The sequence below is a fragment of the Gopherus flavomarginatus genome, chromosome 1, assembly GCF_025201925.1.
Source record: "Gopherus flavomarginatus isolate rGopFla2 chromosome 1, rGopFla2.mat.asm, whole genome shotgun sequence".
Lineage (NCBI taxonomy): Eukaryota > Metazoa > Chordata > Testudines > Testudinidae > Gopherus > Gopherus flavomarginatus.
The window spans coordinates 23,760,020-23,775,124 of record NC_066617.1 but is presented as its reverse complement, the minus strand read 5'-3'; the positions used below and the strand labels follow the sequence as shown (position 1 = coordinate 23,775,124).

Here is a 15,105-nt window from a genome sequence, read left to right as displayed (position 1 = left end):
GTAACCAATTCACACTGTTTCTCTTTGTTACTGGGGGAATTGCTGAACTGATGTATGTCTGCTCTTGTAAATACCTAGGAGCATTAGTTGCAGAAAGAAAGGGAGTGTGCATGTTAATTATTCCTTGCGTGCCCAAAGATACATTTTTCATAGCTTTGCTTCTAAAGGATTTTTGTAGAATGGTGAATTTCTCCTACTTTCTAATTTGTTTGTCAGGTGGTGTTTTCCTCTGTGGGGCCATTCACTTTTCCTGTTCTATTTCAAGCTTGTGTTCTGTGTTGCATAGGTGGAAGGTGATACCAGAAATCGACAAGAAACAGGGACCACACTATAAAACGTTTATATCATTATACTTTACTAGCTCCGATGGCATTCATCAGTTTAAGAGGAGGGAGGAAAGAAGGTCTTGTGATTAAGGCACTTATCTAGGCCTCAGGAGCTCTGGGCTCAATTCCCAGCTCTGTCTTTGGCTTTCTAGTTACACAGGCTCTCTACTCCTCCCTCAGTAGCAGTACAGTTCTCCAGTTGGTTGAATCTTTTAAAAATTAAGAAACTTTTTGAAGTGTGAGCACTGTAAATTGTGTAACCCAAATGATTCAAAGTTCAAGGAGAAATATTGCTTTGGAGATTAACTAGATATTGGGGGCCTGCTCAGTCATACCTGGGAGATTAAAGCAGATAAAGTAACTTCTACTAAAATGAAGAAAACTCCCATGTGTCCAAAGGAGACAAGCCTTTGTCCTACTGTGTGTACAGAATCTTAGAAAAGAGGACGTTAATGGGCATTCATAAACCCCAGGATGAAAAAAGAAAGTCTCTAGTCTTTGATGGCAGTAACTCATTTAAGAATGTGAAAAGCATAATTGCTGTTTATGAGTGGACTAAGCTATAACTGACTTTGATCAAATTCCTTTACATGCTGCCCACAGATCATTGATGAGGTAAGATGGAAATGTAGCCAATCATTTAAAGGGGTAGAGTATCACGCTAGAGAAATGACACTTTCTCTTCTTCCATGCAGACTGGAATCCCCTTTTGCTTGCATCTCTGCTCACTACCATGCCAAGCCACCTTGGAACTTTATATTTTTGAAGGTAAGATGCTGAGATGATTCTGTTCAGTTGAGGAGAGAACAAAGGACCTGTCCCTGGAGCCCTACTCTTTAAGTTGAACGCCCGGCAGTTCCACTGTGTACCTCTCATTAATCCAATGGAAGCTGCATGGCTAAGACATCACACGGTAGTACCGTGAAAACCCAGGGCTAAATGCCTTGCTATATTGTGCGCAGTTGCTCTGAAACTCAACATACTGTACACAGAGGTCAACAGAATTCTTCTCTTTGTTCAACATTATCCTAAGTCAGTTTGAGAAATCTGTGCAACTCCTGCTCTTTCACTTGGCTAAAAACATACTATGTTTGGGCTGCTAATTTAGGCTATGTCTATCGTAGGTGTGAATAGCAGTGCACATCAAAGTGCTGTCTTGTAACTCCCCCGTGTGGATTCTGCAGGCACCAACTCAAAGACTCCCAGTTCACATTCATGTAGTACGACATTAATACCAACTAGGAACCTATTAATTCACATCCATAGCTCCACACAGGGGAGTTACAGCATAGCACTTTGGTGTGTGTTGTTATTCACACCCCTGCAATCAAAACTGTGGGGCAGCACAGATGGGCCCTCAGAGATCAGGGATTAGATACAGATTCAAAATGCAAAGCTTTGGTATCAGGAGTCTCTGAACACACTGCAAATCTAAATGGCAAAGTGTATGTCTACATTGCACATTCAAGAGCACGTGTGGCTCTAGTGGTTGTAGCATTGTCTGCGCAGGCAGTTGCTGCTCCAGCCCAGCTGCTGTCATAGTCCTAAAAACATACTGCAGACGGTGACTAGGCAGAGGGCAAACAAAACCATCGATCGAGCATGCTTAATGAATTCAGGGCAACGTTTAAATTAATCACCAGAGCCCTGCCATTCCAAAGTAAATGCTTTTCATTCCTTGCTGTGAAAGCCAGTGAGGAGTTCATTATGGACTGACTAACTCAGAGTTATGTCTAAAGCATATCTTGCTGCAGTCTGGGAGATCTGAGGGTCTGATGACCCCTTTCCCTGTGCCTGCTGTGATCTTTTTCACTAATGCAAAGCCAGTGCAAGTGAGGATAAAACGCTGTTAAATCAAAGTGATAGGGCCTGATTCTCCTTTTGCATTAAGGCCATGCACATTTGCATCCACTTGAAGGCTCTTTATAATGCCACTAGAGTGTAAAATGATCTTAGTGTAAACCAGAATTAGGCCTGTAGTGTTTTACACCCACTTTGCACTGGCATAGGTGCAAGGTAAAGGGAAAATCTGGCCCTTAATGTGCTGTTATTTTTTCCAGCCCACTGACCGCTGGAGATCAGGCACGTTGAAGTGAGGATATGTTGTTTTCTCCAGGTGGAATTTGTGAGCTGTCCTTTCATTCTCTTTCAAGGTGAAATTCACCCCTGTGCAAAGGGCTACACTGGGCCTATGCTCCACTTAAATCTCAACAAAGAGCTTAGGTGGCACTGAAGTGGGGCCCAGGCACTGTGCTGGCCCTGTGTGCCAAGGTTTCACTCTCACTGAACACTCTGCCAGACAACCTACAGTGAGATGTCAAGGGAACCAGCTGTCACAGTCTCTGCCCTTCCATATGGAAGTGAGTTGCTAAATTTATAGTCAGTGATACAGTGCGGGTGAGGGAGGGGTAGGTAGAAATGCCAGCTGCAGAGCAAGGAGCCTGGCAGTAGCTGGTGGCCTCAATAGCAGAGACAACAAATATGAAATGCAGAATAACTCGAAAGACTCCAGCAGGTTTTGCTTCCCTAACTACATGGCAATGAGACACAAGAACTGGCCGTGATGAATGAAGTCAAAAAGTGTTTAAACATTAAAAAAAAAAAAGGTTAAGATATTTAAAAGTTGTAGCTAACCCTGGGAAAATGTGAAAAATGAAAAGGGGACAACCTCTTGCCCTCTATACCTCCCTCTCTCCCTCCCTCATTGCTGCTTCCTTCTGCATTTCCTTCACACATCCATGCTTAGCTCCGTGCAGACCTTCAAAAGACGCCTGACAAGCAGTATGAACACAATGGTTTCCTTTTACGGGCTGTGCCCTGTGCTCCATTTGTTTATGACACCCAATCGTTTCACACTCTGCTCAGTCATAATGATTTAAGCTGCCAGGATCTTTGGTTATTTTACTTACTGATCATAACAGATACTGTGTTCACATTAGGGTTGAAAGAACAGCGCCCCTTCCCCGATTCACACTTGGAGTCGATCATGAAGACTTGCTCCTGTAATATAGACATGCATGTCATTGCTGATGTTTAGAAACCTTAGAAAATGAAAATAAAGTCAGAGAAGACTTTTTTCCTGTGTTGTTATCGACAATAAAAATAGTCTGCACTGGTGTGGGTTTTTGTGTTACTACTTACAATAAAACTGTCTTATGATGAGTTTTCATTATCTTCTCACTTGTACCCAATTATTTTCACTGTAATTACAAATGCAATACACTCTCAGATGTAGAAAGTGTCCTCTGAGTTTAGCTGAGCTGCTCTGTCTGTGGTCCACCCAGCTTATATGTCAGCAATAACATCTGCAGACATTTTTTCTATAGTCTTGAAATGACCTATGAATTACTTGATGAATTCATGGTGGTATTTATATCAGAGGCCTAGGCTAAAACACTTGCAATAAACTACTTGAGTAACAATACATAAGAATGCAAGCCTCTCTTTTCATTGTCAGCTTGTCATATTATAAATCATAATGGCCCAGATTTGTACAGCTATTCAGATATTGCTGTGCTCAGTGTCACAATGCCTAACTGATTTAGAATCCTAAATCTCATTTTCAAAAGGGATTTAGGCACTTAGGAATCTAAATTCCATGAACAGTCCATGGCATTTAGACTTCTAAGTGACTAAATCTTTTTTAAAAATGAGACTTAGGCTTCTAAATCAGTTAGACATTGCAGCACTGAGTGCAATGACACCTAAACAGCTTTAAAAATCTGGGCCCATCTCCTTACCCCGCTTCCAAAATAATTCCTAAAGCACACACATTTTCTTCAGAGCATTGTCTCTTGGATTACACTCATTGCTCAGTCACTATGGTGGTAGGTGTCTTATAGATAACAAAAGCAAGTGTAGGACTTGATCTCTTGCTGCTGTTAGACGACTGAGCAATCTTGTTTAGATGGTATAGGTCATTCACAGCACTATAATTCAAAAATGGTGTTTAGGTTAAGAAGCAGCAATCTGGACCTTTACCTGTTCCTTAAACAGAAGCAATCTTTGGTTAACTTGTGTTCCCACCCCATCTTGGTGTCCCTCTTAATTTACTGACTCCAGCTAGAACCAGAAAAATAATTGCAAGGATAAGAAAGGATTTTAAATATTAGGGGATAGCTATGTTAGTCATATCCACAAAAATAACAAGGAGTTCTGTGGCACCTTAAAGACTAACAGATTTATTTGTGCATAAGCTCTTGAGGGTAAAAACTTCACTTCTTCAGATGCATGGAGTGAAAATTACAGATGCAGGCATTATATGATGACACATGAAGAGAAGGAAGTTACCTCACAAGTGGAGGATGAGTTTTGACAGTGCCAATTCAGATTTGAGGCTATTTCTGTCCCAAACAGAAACAGGTAATCACAAATACTCATAAGAAAGCCAATCAGAATGAAGTTTTTGTGATGTGGATGCCAATCAAGTAGAAACTGGAATGAGTCATGTGACAGTGGCAGACCAGGTGCCAGCTCATGCCAAAGCCCCCTACGTCTCAGTTGAACATTGACAAATACATAGCTGGAACCAGTCTGGCTCATCTGTGTGTGAGTACTGTTAAATATGTATTAGAGTCATAAAAATGTACTTCGTGTTCAGACTTCAACACAGGCAGCAATTTATTATAAGCATTCCATAATCTCACTTATAACATCTGTATCCCATCTTATAAGGTAACATTCAAGTGTTTGCTCTGCAGGGGCACGAGCAGAACTTTTAATTTGATCGCTTTTGGAGGGGCACATTAAACACACACAAGGAGGCAATGGCTCTCGACAGCAGCACACTCCGTGTTCCTGAAGCCTGGGGAGGGAGGAAGCAGCACCACAGTTGCCCAACAAAAGAAGGCCCATAGACACCAGACAAACCATTGTGGAACATCAAAGGACAAAAGACTTTGTTGATTGCTCCCCCACCTGCTAGGAAGAGGAGACATACAACTGAATTCCTCCCAGTGGCTGAATTTGCAACTCAAAGAGAAGTGGGGAAGGGATAAAAAGACCTAAGAAGGAAAAATGGTTTTTTTTAATGCTGCTTAGACTGAGTGGCAAGGATTACTAAGCATATACAAAAGATCCCCAGTGCTTTGCTTGGGTTAGCCCTAAAGGACATAGAAGCTTCTATTGCCCTCTGAAACTTAAGACAGGAATTCATTTGTGTGTATATGTGTTTACCTGCGTTAACTTTGTAAATAACTCATTTATTTCTTTTTCCTAGTTAATAAATCTTCAGATCATTTATTATAAGATTGGCTACCAGTGTTGTCTTTGGTGTGAGATCTAAAGTGCAAATGACCCAGGGTAAGTGACTGGTCCTTTGGGATTGGGAGTAACCAGAATATTGCTGTGATCTTTGGTTTAGGTGATCTTTGTTATAAGTGACTGTCTATCACAAAGGTAAGCTTATCTGGCTGGCAAGATAGATCAGACTACCCAAGGGGACTATCTGTGACTCCATGTTCAAGATAATATAGTGCCTGATGAGTTCACACTTGATAATGTGTTGCCAAAATCTAAGTATAGAACTCACAAGCAATATGGGGTTGATACCCTGCTTCTTAACAGTCTGCCCTGAAGTTGGTACTCACGCTCTTGAGCCGCTGTAAGACAGCTTGACAAGAGCACCGATTCGTTACTTGTTCCTTCCCTAATAAGACCAAGCATGATGGCACCTAGATGCCACACAGGCCACTAAACAACCATCTGAGGGTAATAAATTTGGTCTCTAGTAACTTGAGACAGTTTAAATGTTCACTAAAAGCTGCAAGTTCCCAAATTCCATTACTATCTATCTATCTATGTATCGATCGCTATGGAATCTTATCTATGTAACCCATCACTATAGTCATTAGACAGATCTTGTAAACAAAATTTCAAATCTAAGTATAAGGCTATGTTCTCTGTTTTCTTAATGAATATGTCGTTTCATACTAATGTATATTCGTATTTTATGCTTACGGTACACTACTCCAAAATGCCCAACCATTGCACTGGCAATTTGCCAGAAGCCGCAGGACCACATATATTTTTCAAATGTATTAAGTTATTTTTTCTTAATCCATCATAAATCCACACAGCCATAACATTTGCTTCTACTTGCACCCACTCTGATATTAGAATAACACTTGGTTAAGTTCACAGTAATCACATTCTGCAAATGATTAGCCTTTTCTTCACCTGTTCTTACAGGGAGAGTTTAACACAAGTCTACATTTTATGATAGCAAGAACGGCATTCAGCTCTGCAGAGAACATTTTCCTTGGCCAATGTATCAAGGCACAGGATGAGAAAGGGAAGCAAAGAAGTGTTTTGATAAACTGCGACAGGGAAATACAATTTAACCAGATATGGCCAAATACTGCCTCCCCAGTGAGGGATCGATCTCTAGCTGGGAACACGATGCCCTCTTACTGCAATCATGTACTAACCAAAATCTGAGACCTGGCTCCCATGAGTGCCAGACTATGGTGCTGTCATGCTGGGTGGTGTTTTACGGTTTCCAAGGAGTGTTTGCAGCAGAAATAGATGTGCCTGTTTAAAATAGCAATTCTACACCTGCAAAAACAACCATTTGTTTGTGGAAAACAGTGATAAATTTGAGGTGAAATCATGGTTTTTGCAAAAGCAAAGGAAACACAACTTCTCAATAGTCCCATCAGCATGACATAATTTTTCACTCAGCTCTCCTAATTAGGCATTTGCAGAGGGAAATACTTGAATTTAAATCTGTACTCTTTAAAGTGCTTTGCTATTGTTGGCCTGTACAGTACCAGCAATGAGAGTGCAATGCCTAGTCAAGTGTCTGACAGACTCCAGACGTCTGAGACAGCAGTTTATTTAATCAATTGTTCATAGGCAGGCAGCTACAGAGACGAGCTAAGTGAAGCCAACTCTGCTCTCCAAGACGTGTATCTTTATTTTAAACTTCAGAATTTTAACATCCTGCATCATCTTGAAGCCTCATGTGTTATTAAAAGTGAAATAACATTTCTGACAACAAAGAAATCATCAGATTAATATTTCTGTAAAAAAGAACAGGAGTACTTGTGGCACCTTACAGACTAAAATTTATTTCAGCATGAGCTTTCATGGGCTACAGCTCACTTCTTCGGATGCATAGAATGGAACACACAGACAGGAGATATTTATACATACAGAGAATGTGAAAAGGTGGAAGTATGCATACCAACAGGAAGAGTCTAATCAATTGAGATGAGCTTTTTCTCCTGCTGATGATAACTCATCTCAATTGATTAGACTCTTCCTGTTGGTATGCATACTTCCACCTTTTCATGTTCTCTGTATGTATAAATATCTCCTGTCTGTGTGTTCCATTCTCTGCATCCGAAGAACTGAGCTGTAGCTCATGAAAGCTCATGCTGAAATAAATTTGTTAGTCTCTAAGGTGCCACAAGTACTCCTGTTCTTTTTGCGGATACAGACTAACACAGCTGCTACTCTGAAACCAGTCAATAATTCTGTAGTGCTTGGTAAAACGGCTACATACGTTTTAAAAGATATCATATTGATTATTCTACAGATGGGATCACTTTCAATTTTAAAATTAATTTCCTGATAAAATTAAATTAGAATGACTGTCACCAGGATGGTATTACTGAGAGTTCCTAACTAGTTGAGAGCAGAAGAGTAGATCCATTAATTTCAGAGATTCATCCCAGCGGTTCTGTGCTGTTGAATCCAGGCTCCTAAGCCCCAGTGGCAGGCAGTCTTCTAGGAGAGGAAGTGCACAGTCTATTTGGGGGCCTGGAGCCAGCCAATGCTCCCCCAAAATGCTTGGGACCATTCCATTGAAGGATGGGGCAAAGTCTTCCAGGAGATGCACTGATTTGTAGCCCCTCCAAACAGTCTGTACTTGAGGGTTGAGGATTTCAAACCCAGCCCTCTCCCTTTGAAATCAGTGGTCAAACCCACATGAACTTCTATAGAAGCAGAAACAGATATTTACAGCTGCCTTCCCCTGGCAGAACTTAACCAGCAGCGTCTGCCCTCTCCCTGCAGCACAGCCATTTCTCCATGTGCAGGAAGGCATACTGCTCCTTCCTGTGCCCTTAAGAGTCAGTCTGGCCCAAACTCTACCAAAGTGCCAGGATTCAGATAAAAACTTTCCTTTTTCCTTCTCCCTGTTCCATTTATTGCTTACTACATTTGTATAGAAAAAAAAAATCTCATTTTGATATCATGAAGTCTGGAAAATGCATTTATGAAATATCTGGTCTTATACATATTTAGCCAATACAATGCAATTGAAAGCAGGCAAACTAACTCAGGTAATGTACTAAGAGGCTGCTCTTTACAAGAAGTGTTTTGGCTAGCTATTATTCCATGACAGTGCAGTATGCGGGAAGGAGAAAATGGTTTACGATTTAAAATGTAGGAGGACAAGTAGTACTTAGTAGCACAAATTGTGCTGCCTGGAAGGAAAAATAAAAAACAAAACAAAACAAAACAGGAGTGTGGAAGGGAATCTTTCTAAAATGGTAGATGGATGGTAAACTTTACAGAACAATTAGACTTGTCACAAGAAGACTAGAAAGTTACTGTGATACTTAACCCTTTAATTGTTGAATTCTCTGTTACCAGATGTAAAGTAAGTTGCTTCAGTGGTTCTTAGGAATTAAATCAGCATATCTCAACTGGAGCCATCAATGGAAATAAGCAGTTTTATACCAGCTGAGGCTCTCATCCTAATAATCGATGACCCAACCTTGCTGCATCTATTCAGGCAAAACTTTTCTTGTCGATGAGGCTTTATTAGGAGTTCTACCCGAATAGAGATTGCACGTTCAGGATTGTAGGTCCCCATCCTGCAAAGACTTACACCTGTGAGTACCTGGCCCACAGGAGTAGTTCTATTGAACTTAACAATACTACTCCCATGGATAAATGCTTGTAGGACTGGGGAATAAGAGAAGGACCTTACTGAGTTTTCTTCTACTGCTATTTATTTGCAATTTTGGATGATAAATTAGGAATGAATTAACCAGTTCAGATTAAATGAGAACTAGCCAAACCTTAGCCCAAAGTCTGAAGTGAGCTTTTTCTGACCCAAAGTCTGAAGTGAGGCTAACGCTATCAAACCATTTTCTACTTTTATGCATGCCATGCTCTCTGGTAGCAGCTGGGACTGGAAAAAGAAGTGTCAGAAAACCAGGAGAATGGCTATCCTTGTGCTATTTGTAGCCTGACTGGACAAAGTAATCTCATGAGATCTCCAAGAGCAGTTTCCAGACTCATCCTCTTTGGATAAGTGTATTTGCCCAGTACTAAAAATATCCACCACAGAGAACATGGGAACAATGAATGAAAACACTTACTTCAGACCTGCGCCCTCTGTTGAGGTATGTGCATACTGGGCTGAATGCTCCACTCCCACAGACGTACAAATGGGTGCGATTGAAGGTCTGTATCACACGTACATAATTTCCACAGCCATGCTGTAGGGAAGGAAAAAGACTTAATAAATATGCATGCAGACAAAACTTATTGAATGTTGGGAAACACTAAGGAACAGGAATAGCTGATAATTTTAACGCTGTCCTTGTCAACTTGTTTATTACAATATGTTCTGCTGCAATTAGTCTCATCAGTTAGGACAAACTCCCTTGCTTCCTTTCTCATTGCTTGTATAGAGCCAAATCCATGATCCCTGTCCAAAACCTTCAGTCAACAGGCTTTGTGCAAATGTTGGGGGTTGGAGAAGGGACTCTTGTTCTCATCTGAAAAGCTATGGCTGCTTCACTTCCCATCCACAGGGAGTTGTGGCCAGTGGGGCTACATAGCTGTAGACCTACAAGCCATGCATGTGCCCTTTCTTCCAGCCTGTTCTGCTGGCTGGATTGCCATGGATGGGCCAGCATGAAGTATGCAGAAACCGAGGACTCTCCATGTTCAGCTTCTCTATAGCCTGCTCTTTTTGCTCAGAGAACCACAGTATATCAGGGTCCTGATCCTTTCCCCACAGGCCAGGAGTAAATCTTGTTTACTTCAATGGGAGTTACCCATACCCTGCAAAAGGAGAATCAGGGCCCCAAAGGAGAGCAGGCTTTTGATCTTAATCCGAAGTGCCCTCAAGGAAATCTCTGCAAATAGGTCATTCTTTTTCTCAGTTATTGTTGTTAAACATCACCAGTTCAAAGGTGGAAGTCATTGGAAAAAAACAGCCCATATTACTTGTCTAGACAACTTCCCTCCAAAATAATAAGAGCCTCATAACATAAGCAAATCCCCAATGGATGTAAAATGTTGCCCCGTATTGAAAACCTGCTTTAACAATTTCTAAGCGGCATACATAGAGCAAATGTACACGTAAAATCAGCATTGCTCTGCATTCCCTCCTATTCTCCTCCTAGCACCCCTTTCCTTTCATTCCCCCTTTTTTTGACACCGATCAGCTGCTGCTGCACTTTAGATTAGGTCATGTACCCAGATGTTTCTTTTCCATATTTTTAGTAATCAATATCCCAGTTCTGCCCTCGTATTCAACCGGGTAACATTCCTTGAAGTTTCTGAGAATTGTGTGTGCGTAAAGTGACCAGGGCTGGAACCTATGCCATCAATCACTCCCTTGCTAATCATTGGAGCTAATCCTTGCTCAACAGGCTGCACATTTTATTTATATTTGAAGACGTTCACATTTTCAGTCCAATATATAATGGCACTCTGCTATGACACCTGTTTATAAAGGCACCCAAAAAGTGGTTATATAACTGTCAGGATTTCTGTGTTGGTGGAAATAAAAGCTTCCCCATTAGGAATGCTGTGCAGCAAACAGCAAGGAGATTTAACTGTGACGGCATTAAATCAGTTATTGTGGGAGCCTTATCAAAATAGACAATTTTCCTAAAGCTGAGAACTGTCCCTACATCCTTCCGCTTCCCCACATCTAATAAGTCACTGCTGCACCTCAAGATCTGCTTTGCTGTGAGGTCAGGCTGTCAAAATCAGTCCTGCACAGGAAATATCTCAGTGTTGTCTACTTGTGCTGTGGGTGAAGAGGAGGAGAGGAGCTAGTCAAAGATGCACTACTGGCTCATATGCACCATGTAACTTCATGGCAGGAAGGCAGAATGCTGCTTTCATGTTTGTTCATGTCAGTGGGGGCTTTACTGCAACAGATCTACATAAAGGATTATGTGTTGAGTAATCTTATAAAAAAGCTCCTTGGAGAGTAAGACAGGGAGTCTATGTGTTGATGAATAGTACCTGAGTGTAACACAGGCTTGTTCTCTACTGTTACCAAGGATAAAGCCCCTCCAGTACTATTGTGTCTTCTTTCCACAGTTATCTGCAGCCAGGTTATGGAATAGCTAGAGGAATCTGACATTCCTTTAGGGACAGCATTGTGAGCTCATGTTTTAACATTTACTGTGCCCTCATCTCTCCACTGTGGTGATTAACAGGTCAGTTACACAATCTGGCTCAATGCTGATTTTATGAGATTTTAATTTTGCCTCACAGAATGAGGTCATGGAACCAATTCTGAAATTGTTCTTTTGATCCCTTGCTGATGTCTAATATTCTCCAGTGTAGTGCCAATGAACTCTCCCTATGATTTTATAAATGATTAATCAGGGTGATTCTCTTACAGTCCCCATCCCATTAAAACGGGCATTGTAACTTACACCCTTTAAAAAAAATAGCATTGGGACCTGAAGAACTTTGATTCAGCAACACTTATCTTTTCAGTATCTTATTTGACCTTTCTAGCTATTATGTTACTTTATTTTCTTTTAAAGTCTGACTTGGCTGAGGTTACATGCTAGCACAAAGACAGCTTTGGTTGGGAATGCAAATGATCAATTTGTCAGTGCTGATGATGGTTTGTCATGAGCTCATGTATTACTGGGTATTTCCACTGCAAATAATGTCAATAATCATGAAATCAGGGTGAATTCTTTGGAATCTTAAATTGCTTTGACAGGAATTGCACTTGACTGATTTTGTCATATTTAGCTGACAGGGTGTAGGCTTTTCCCTCTCATCTCCATGTCTACTGTTCCCCTTTCAACTTGTGTCCTTCATGGTTCTCTCTTATATCCAGTATTATCCAGCATTTACCAAAATTACTTTAAGTGACATGGACTGGAGTTTTACTTCTATGTATCTGACACTCTCTAATCTGTTTGTAAAATCACTCTTCATTTTTCTTCCATGTCTACCATATTATTCGGACTTATTTAGACTCACACAAAAATACATACATGCTGTTAAAATGGAGCTACCCGTTGCTGGTTCCAGACATTGACTAAGGTATCATTTCTCTCCCTCCTTTTGAAATTTTGATACATAGCCATGGCCTCTAGAAAAGAGACTGGGAATTCTGATTAAGCTAAGCATCATTTTGGCTTTCCATATCTCTTCAGTAGTAGATGCAGATTTTTTATACTTGGGAAATATTTCCAGAATTTCTGGATGTCTCTGATATAATCATTCCAACTCAGATATTCACGTCCTTCCATAATGGTTATTACAATCTGCTACCTACTAGAATTTTGACTTTCAGCTAACATTACTGGTATTCAACAGGAATGGAATATAATGGCTAAGATTCTGATGGGGACTAGAGAATGTATTTGTGTTATCCTATATGTGCTGATACCTACTGAATTGTGGACTTACTGTACAAACCTTCACCAAGAGGGACATTAATGTTTGAATATTAGTGATTGCTCATTTTTCTAGACATTGCCTGAAGTAAATGTTTGCATTTGCATATGTAACTCTTTGCATTGGCTATCAATTAGTTATTATGCATTGGCTTTTTGGGATCTACTGGACTTTGAGCTCACTATCAATGGTGTAAATCAGGAGAGGCCAACCTGAGCCTGAGAAGGTGCCAGTATTCACCAATGTACATTGCCAAAGAGCCACAGTAATATGTCAGCAGCCCCGCATCAGCTTTTCCCCCCTCACCTGCTCACAGCGCCTCCCACCCACCAGCAGCCCCACCAATCAGTGCCTCCCTCTCCCTGCTGCACCTACCAATCAGCTGTTTTGTGGCATGCAGGAGGCTCTGGGGGGAGGGGGAGGAGCGAGGGCATGATAGGCTGAAAGGAGGGGATGGGAAGGGGTGGAGTGGGAAGCAGGGCCTATGGCAGAGCCAGGGTTTAAGCAATGGACACTCTCTGGCACACTGGAAACCTGGTGCCTGTAGCTCCAGCCCCGGAGTTGGCGCCTATACAAGGAGCCGCATATTAACTTCTGAAGAGCTGCATGTGGCTCCAGAGCCACAGGTTGGCCACCCCTGGTGTAAATGAAGAGTATCTCCAACAAATTAAGTGGAATAATATCAATGTAAAACAGATGCAAGTGAGATGAAAATCCAGCCCATTGACTATTTAAAAAGTTAAGAATGCCCAACTGCACTCCAAAAACAAGTCAATGGCAAAGAGTACAATTGACTTCAATGAACTTTAGATCGGACTCATCACTGATTTCAGTGGAAGCAGAGGCTGGCTCTTTAACTTCCTAGTTACATGTTTGGACAGACTTTTAATTCTTATTAACTCTTCAGGGTGGACCTAGTGTTCGGGTCACATATTTAAAGTGTCTTCACCCAAGACTTTGGTTTTGTACCTGCAGTTTTGGATCTACAATGAATGACAGATGCAAAAAGCAGGTGAAATTAAATGTGAGTGCAAATGACAAGATTCCCATATTTTAAATACTTGATTGGGCTTGTAGTGGAATGCAGAGACAATCAATTTCAGGTGCAAAAACAGAGGCTGTGTTTAGCAATGTGGCCTTTATTGCTAATCACACTGTAGAGCATCCCAAGACGCTTCATCATGGAAAACTTCTATAAAAGTCTCACTCTTGAGTAATCAACTTTGAAAGAAGCTCCTTGGAAGATAGAGATTTGTGGGTTTTGTTGTTGGTTTTTTTTTCCCATGGAGCACACATTTTGTATATTGCACTCAAGGCAAAAGCACCTTCCATGCTGTGATATATTCTTGCTGCAAAAATGGACACTATATGTTTGGAGACTTGAACAAGACTGATGATCTCTCGATATTAAAAAAAAAAATGCCAAAACTTAAACCAACCCATAACTCTTAAAATGCAATTATATACTGCTCTGTGTTGTATTCTTTCTGTTTAATGCAGTTTAACAAGCTAATAGATCCAGGCTGTTGCAAGTTGTAATAGCAACTATGTAAAGAACTACTTAAATGTAGCAGAAAACACATATGCCTTAAGAAAAGCCACATATTTCAATTCTATAATCATATAGAAAGGAAAAACAGATAAGCTGCTGTCTCAACCCTAGTTATTTATTTAAAGAATCATTTTGTTGCTGTGGAGCACTAGAATATATTATTTTCTAGAGTTTTATTGAAAAGACTATGTTGCATTATGCTCCAGTAGGTCCAATATATTTTGTTTTCCTTTTCCGTAATCAAAAGTACATTGAACTATAATAGACTCAGGAAAACATAATTTTAATGTAAGTCTAATTTTGGTTAGTGAGCTCACTATTTTAGTATGACAGTGCCTGGAATGAGCATTTAATGTCACCATTACATTTAATTTGGCATTAGGAAATTTGCAGCTAATAAAATATTTTCAAGCTGTATATGTACCTGAAATATGGTAACACTGGACCTGTTCCAAAGTCCATTGAAATCAAAAGGGGTTTTCCCATAGAAATAAAAGTGTTTTGCATCAGGCCATTGTTTCCAAAAGCATATTCTTTGTTTTATAATGCATAATTCCAGGACCACTTTAATGAACATCAGTGGTGTGATCCTGTATTTAA

General features: G+C 40.6%; 1 protein-coding gene across 1 annotated transcript in view; it reads right to left on the bottom strand.

Moving 5' to 3' along the window:
- The window catches only part of SEMA3C (semaphorin 3C), a 163,344-nt gene that overhangs the window by 48,358 nt on the left and 99,881 nt on the right, over positions 1–15,105 (bottom strand). Inside the window, exons 5-6 of the mRNA XM_050936876.1 lie at positions 9,662–9,781; positions 3,236–3,326 (exon numbers count right to left, since the gene is read on the bottom strand). Coding sequence (XP_050792833.1) covers positions 3,236–3,326; positions 9,662–9,781 — 211 coding nt within the window. The remainder of the gene's footprint in view (positions 1–3,235; positions 3,327–9,661; positions 9,782–15,105) is intronic.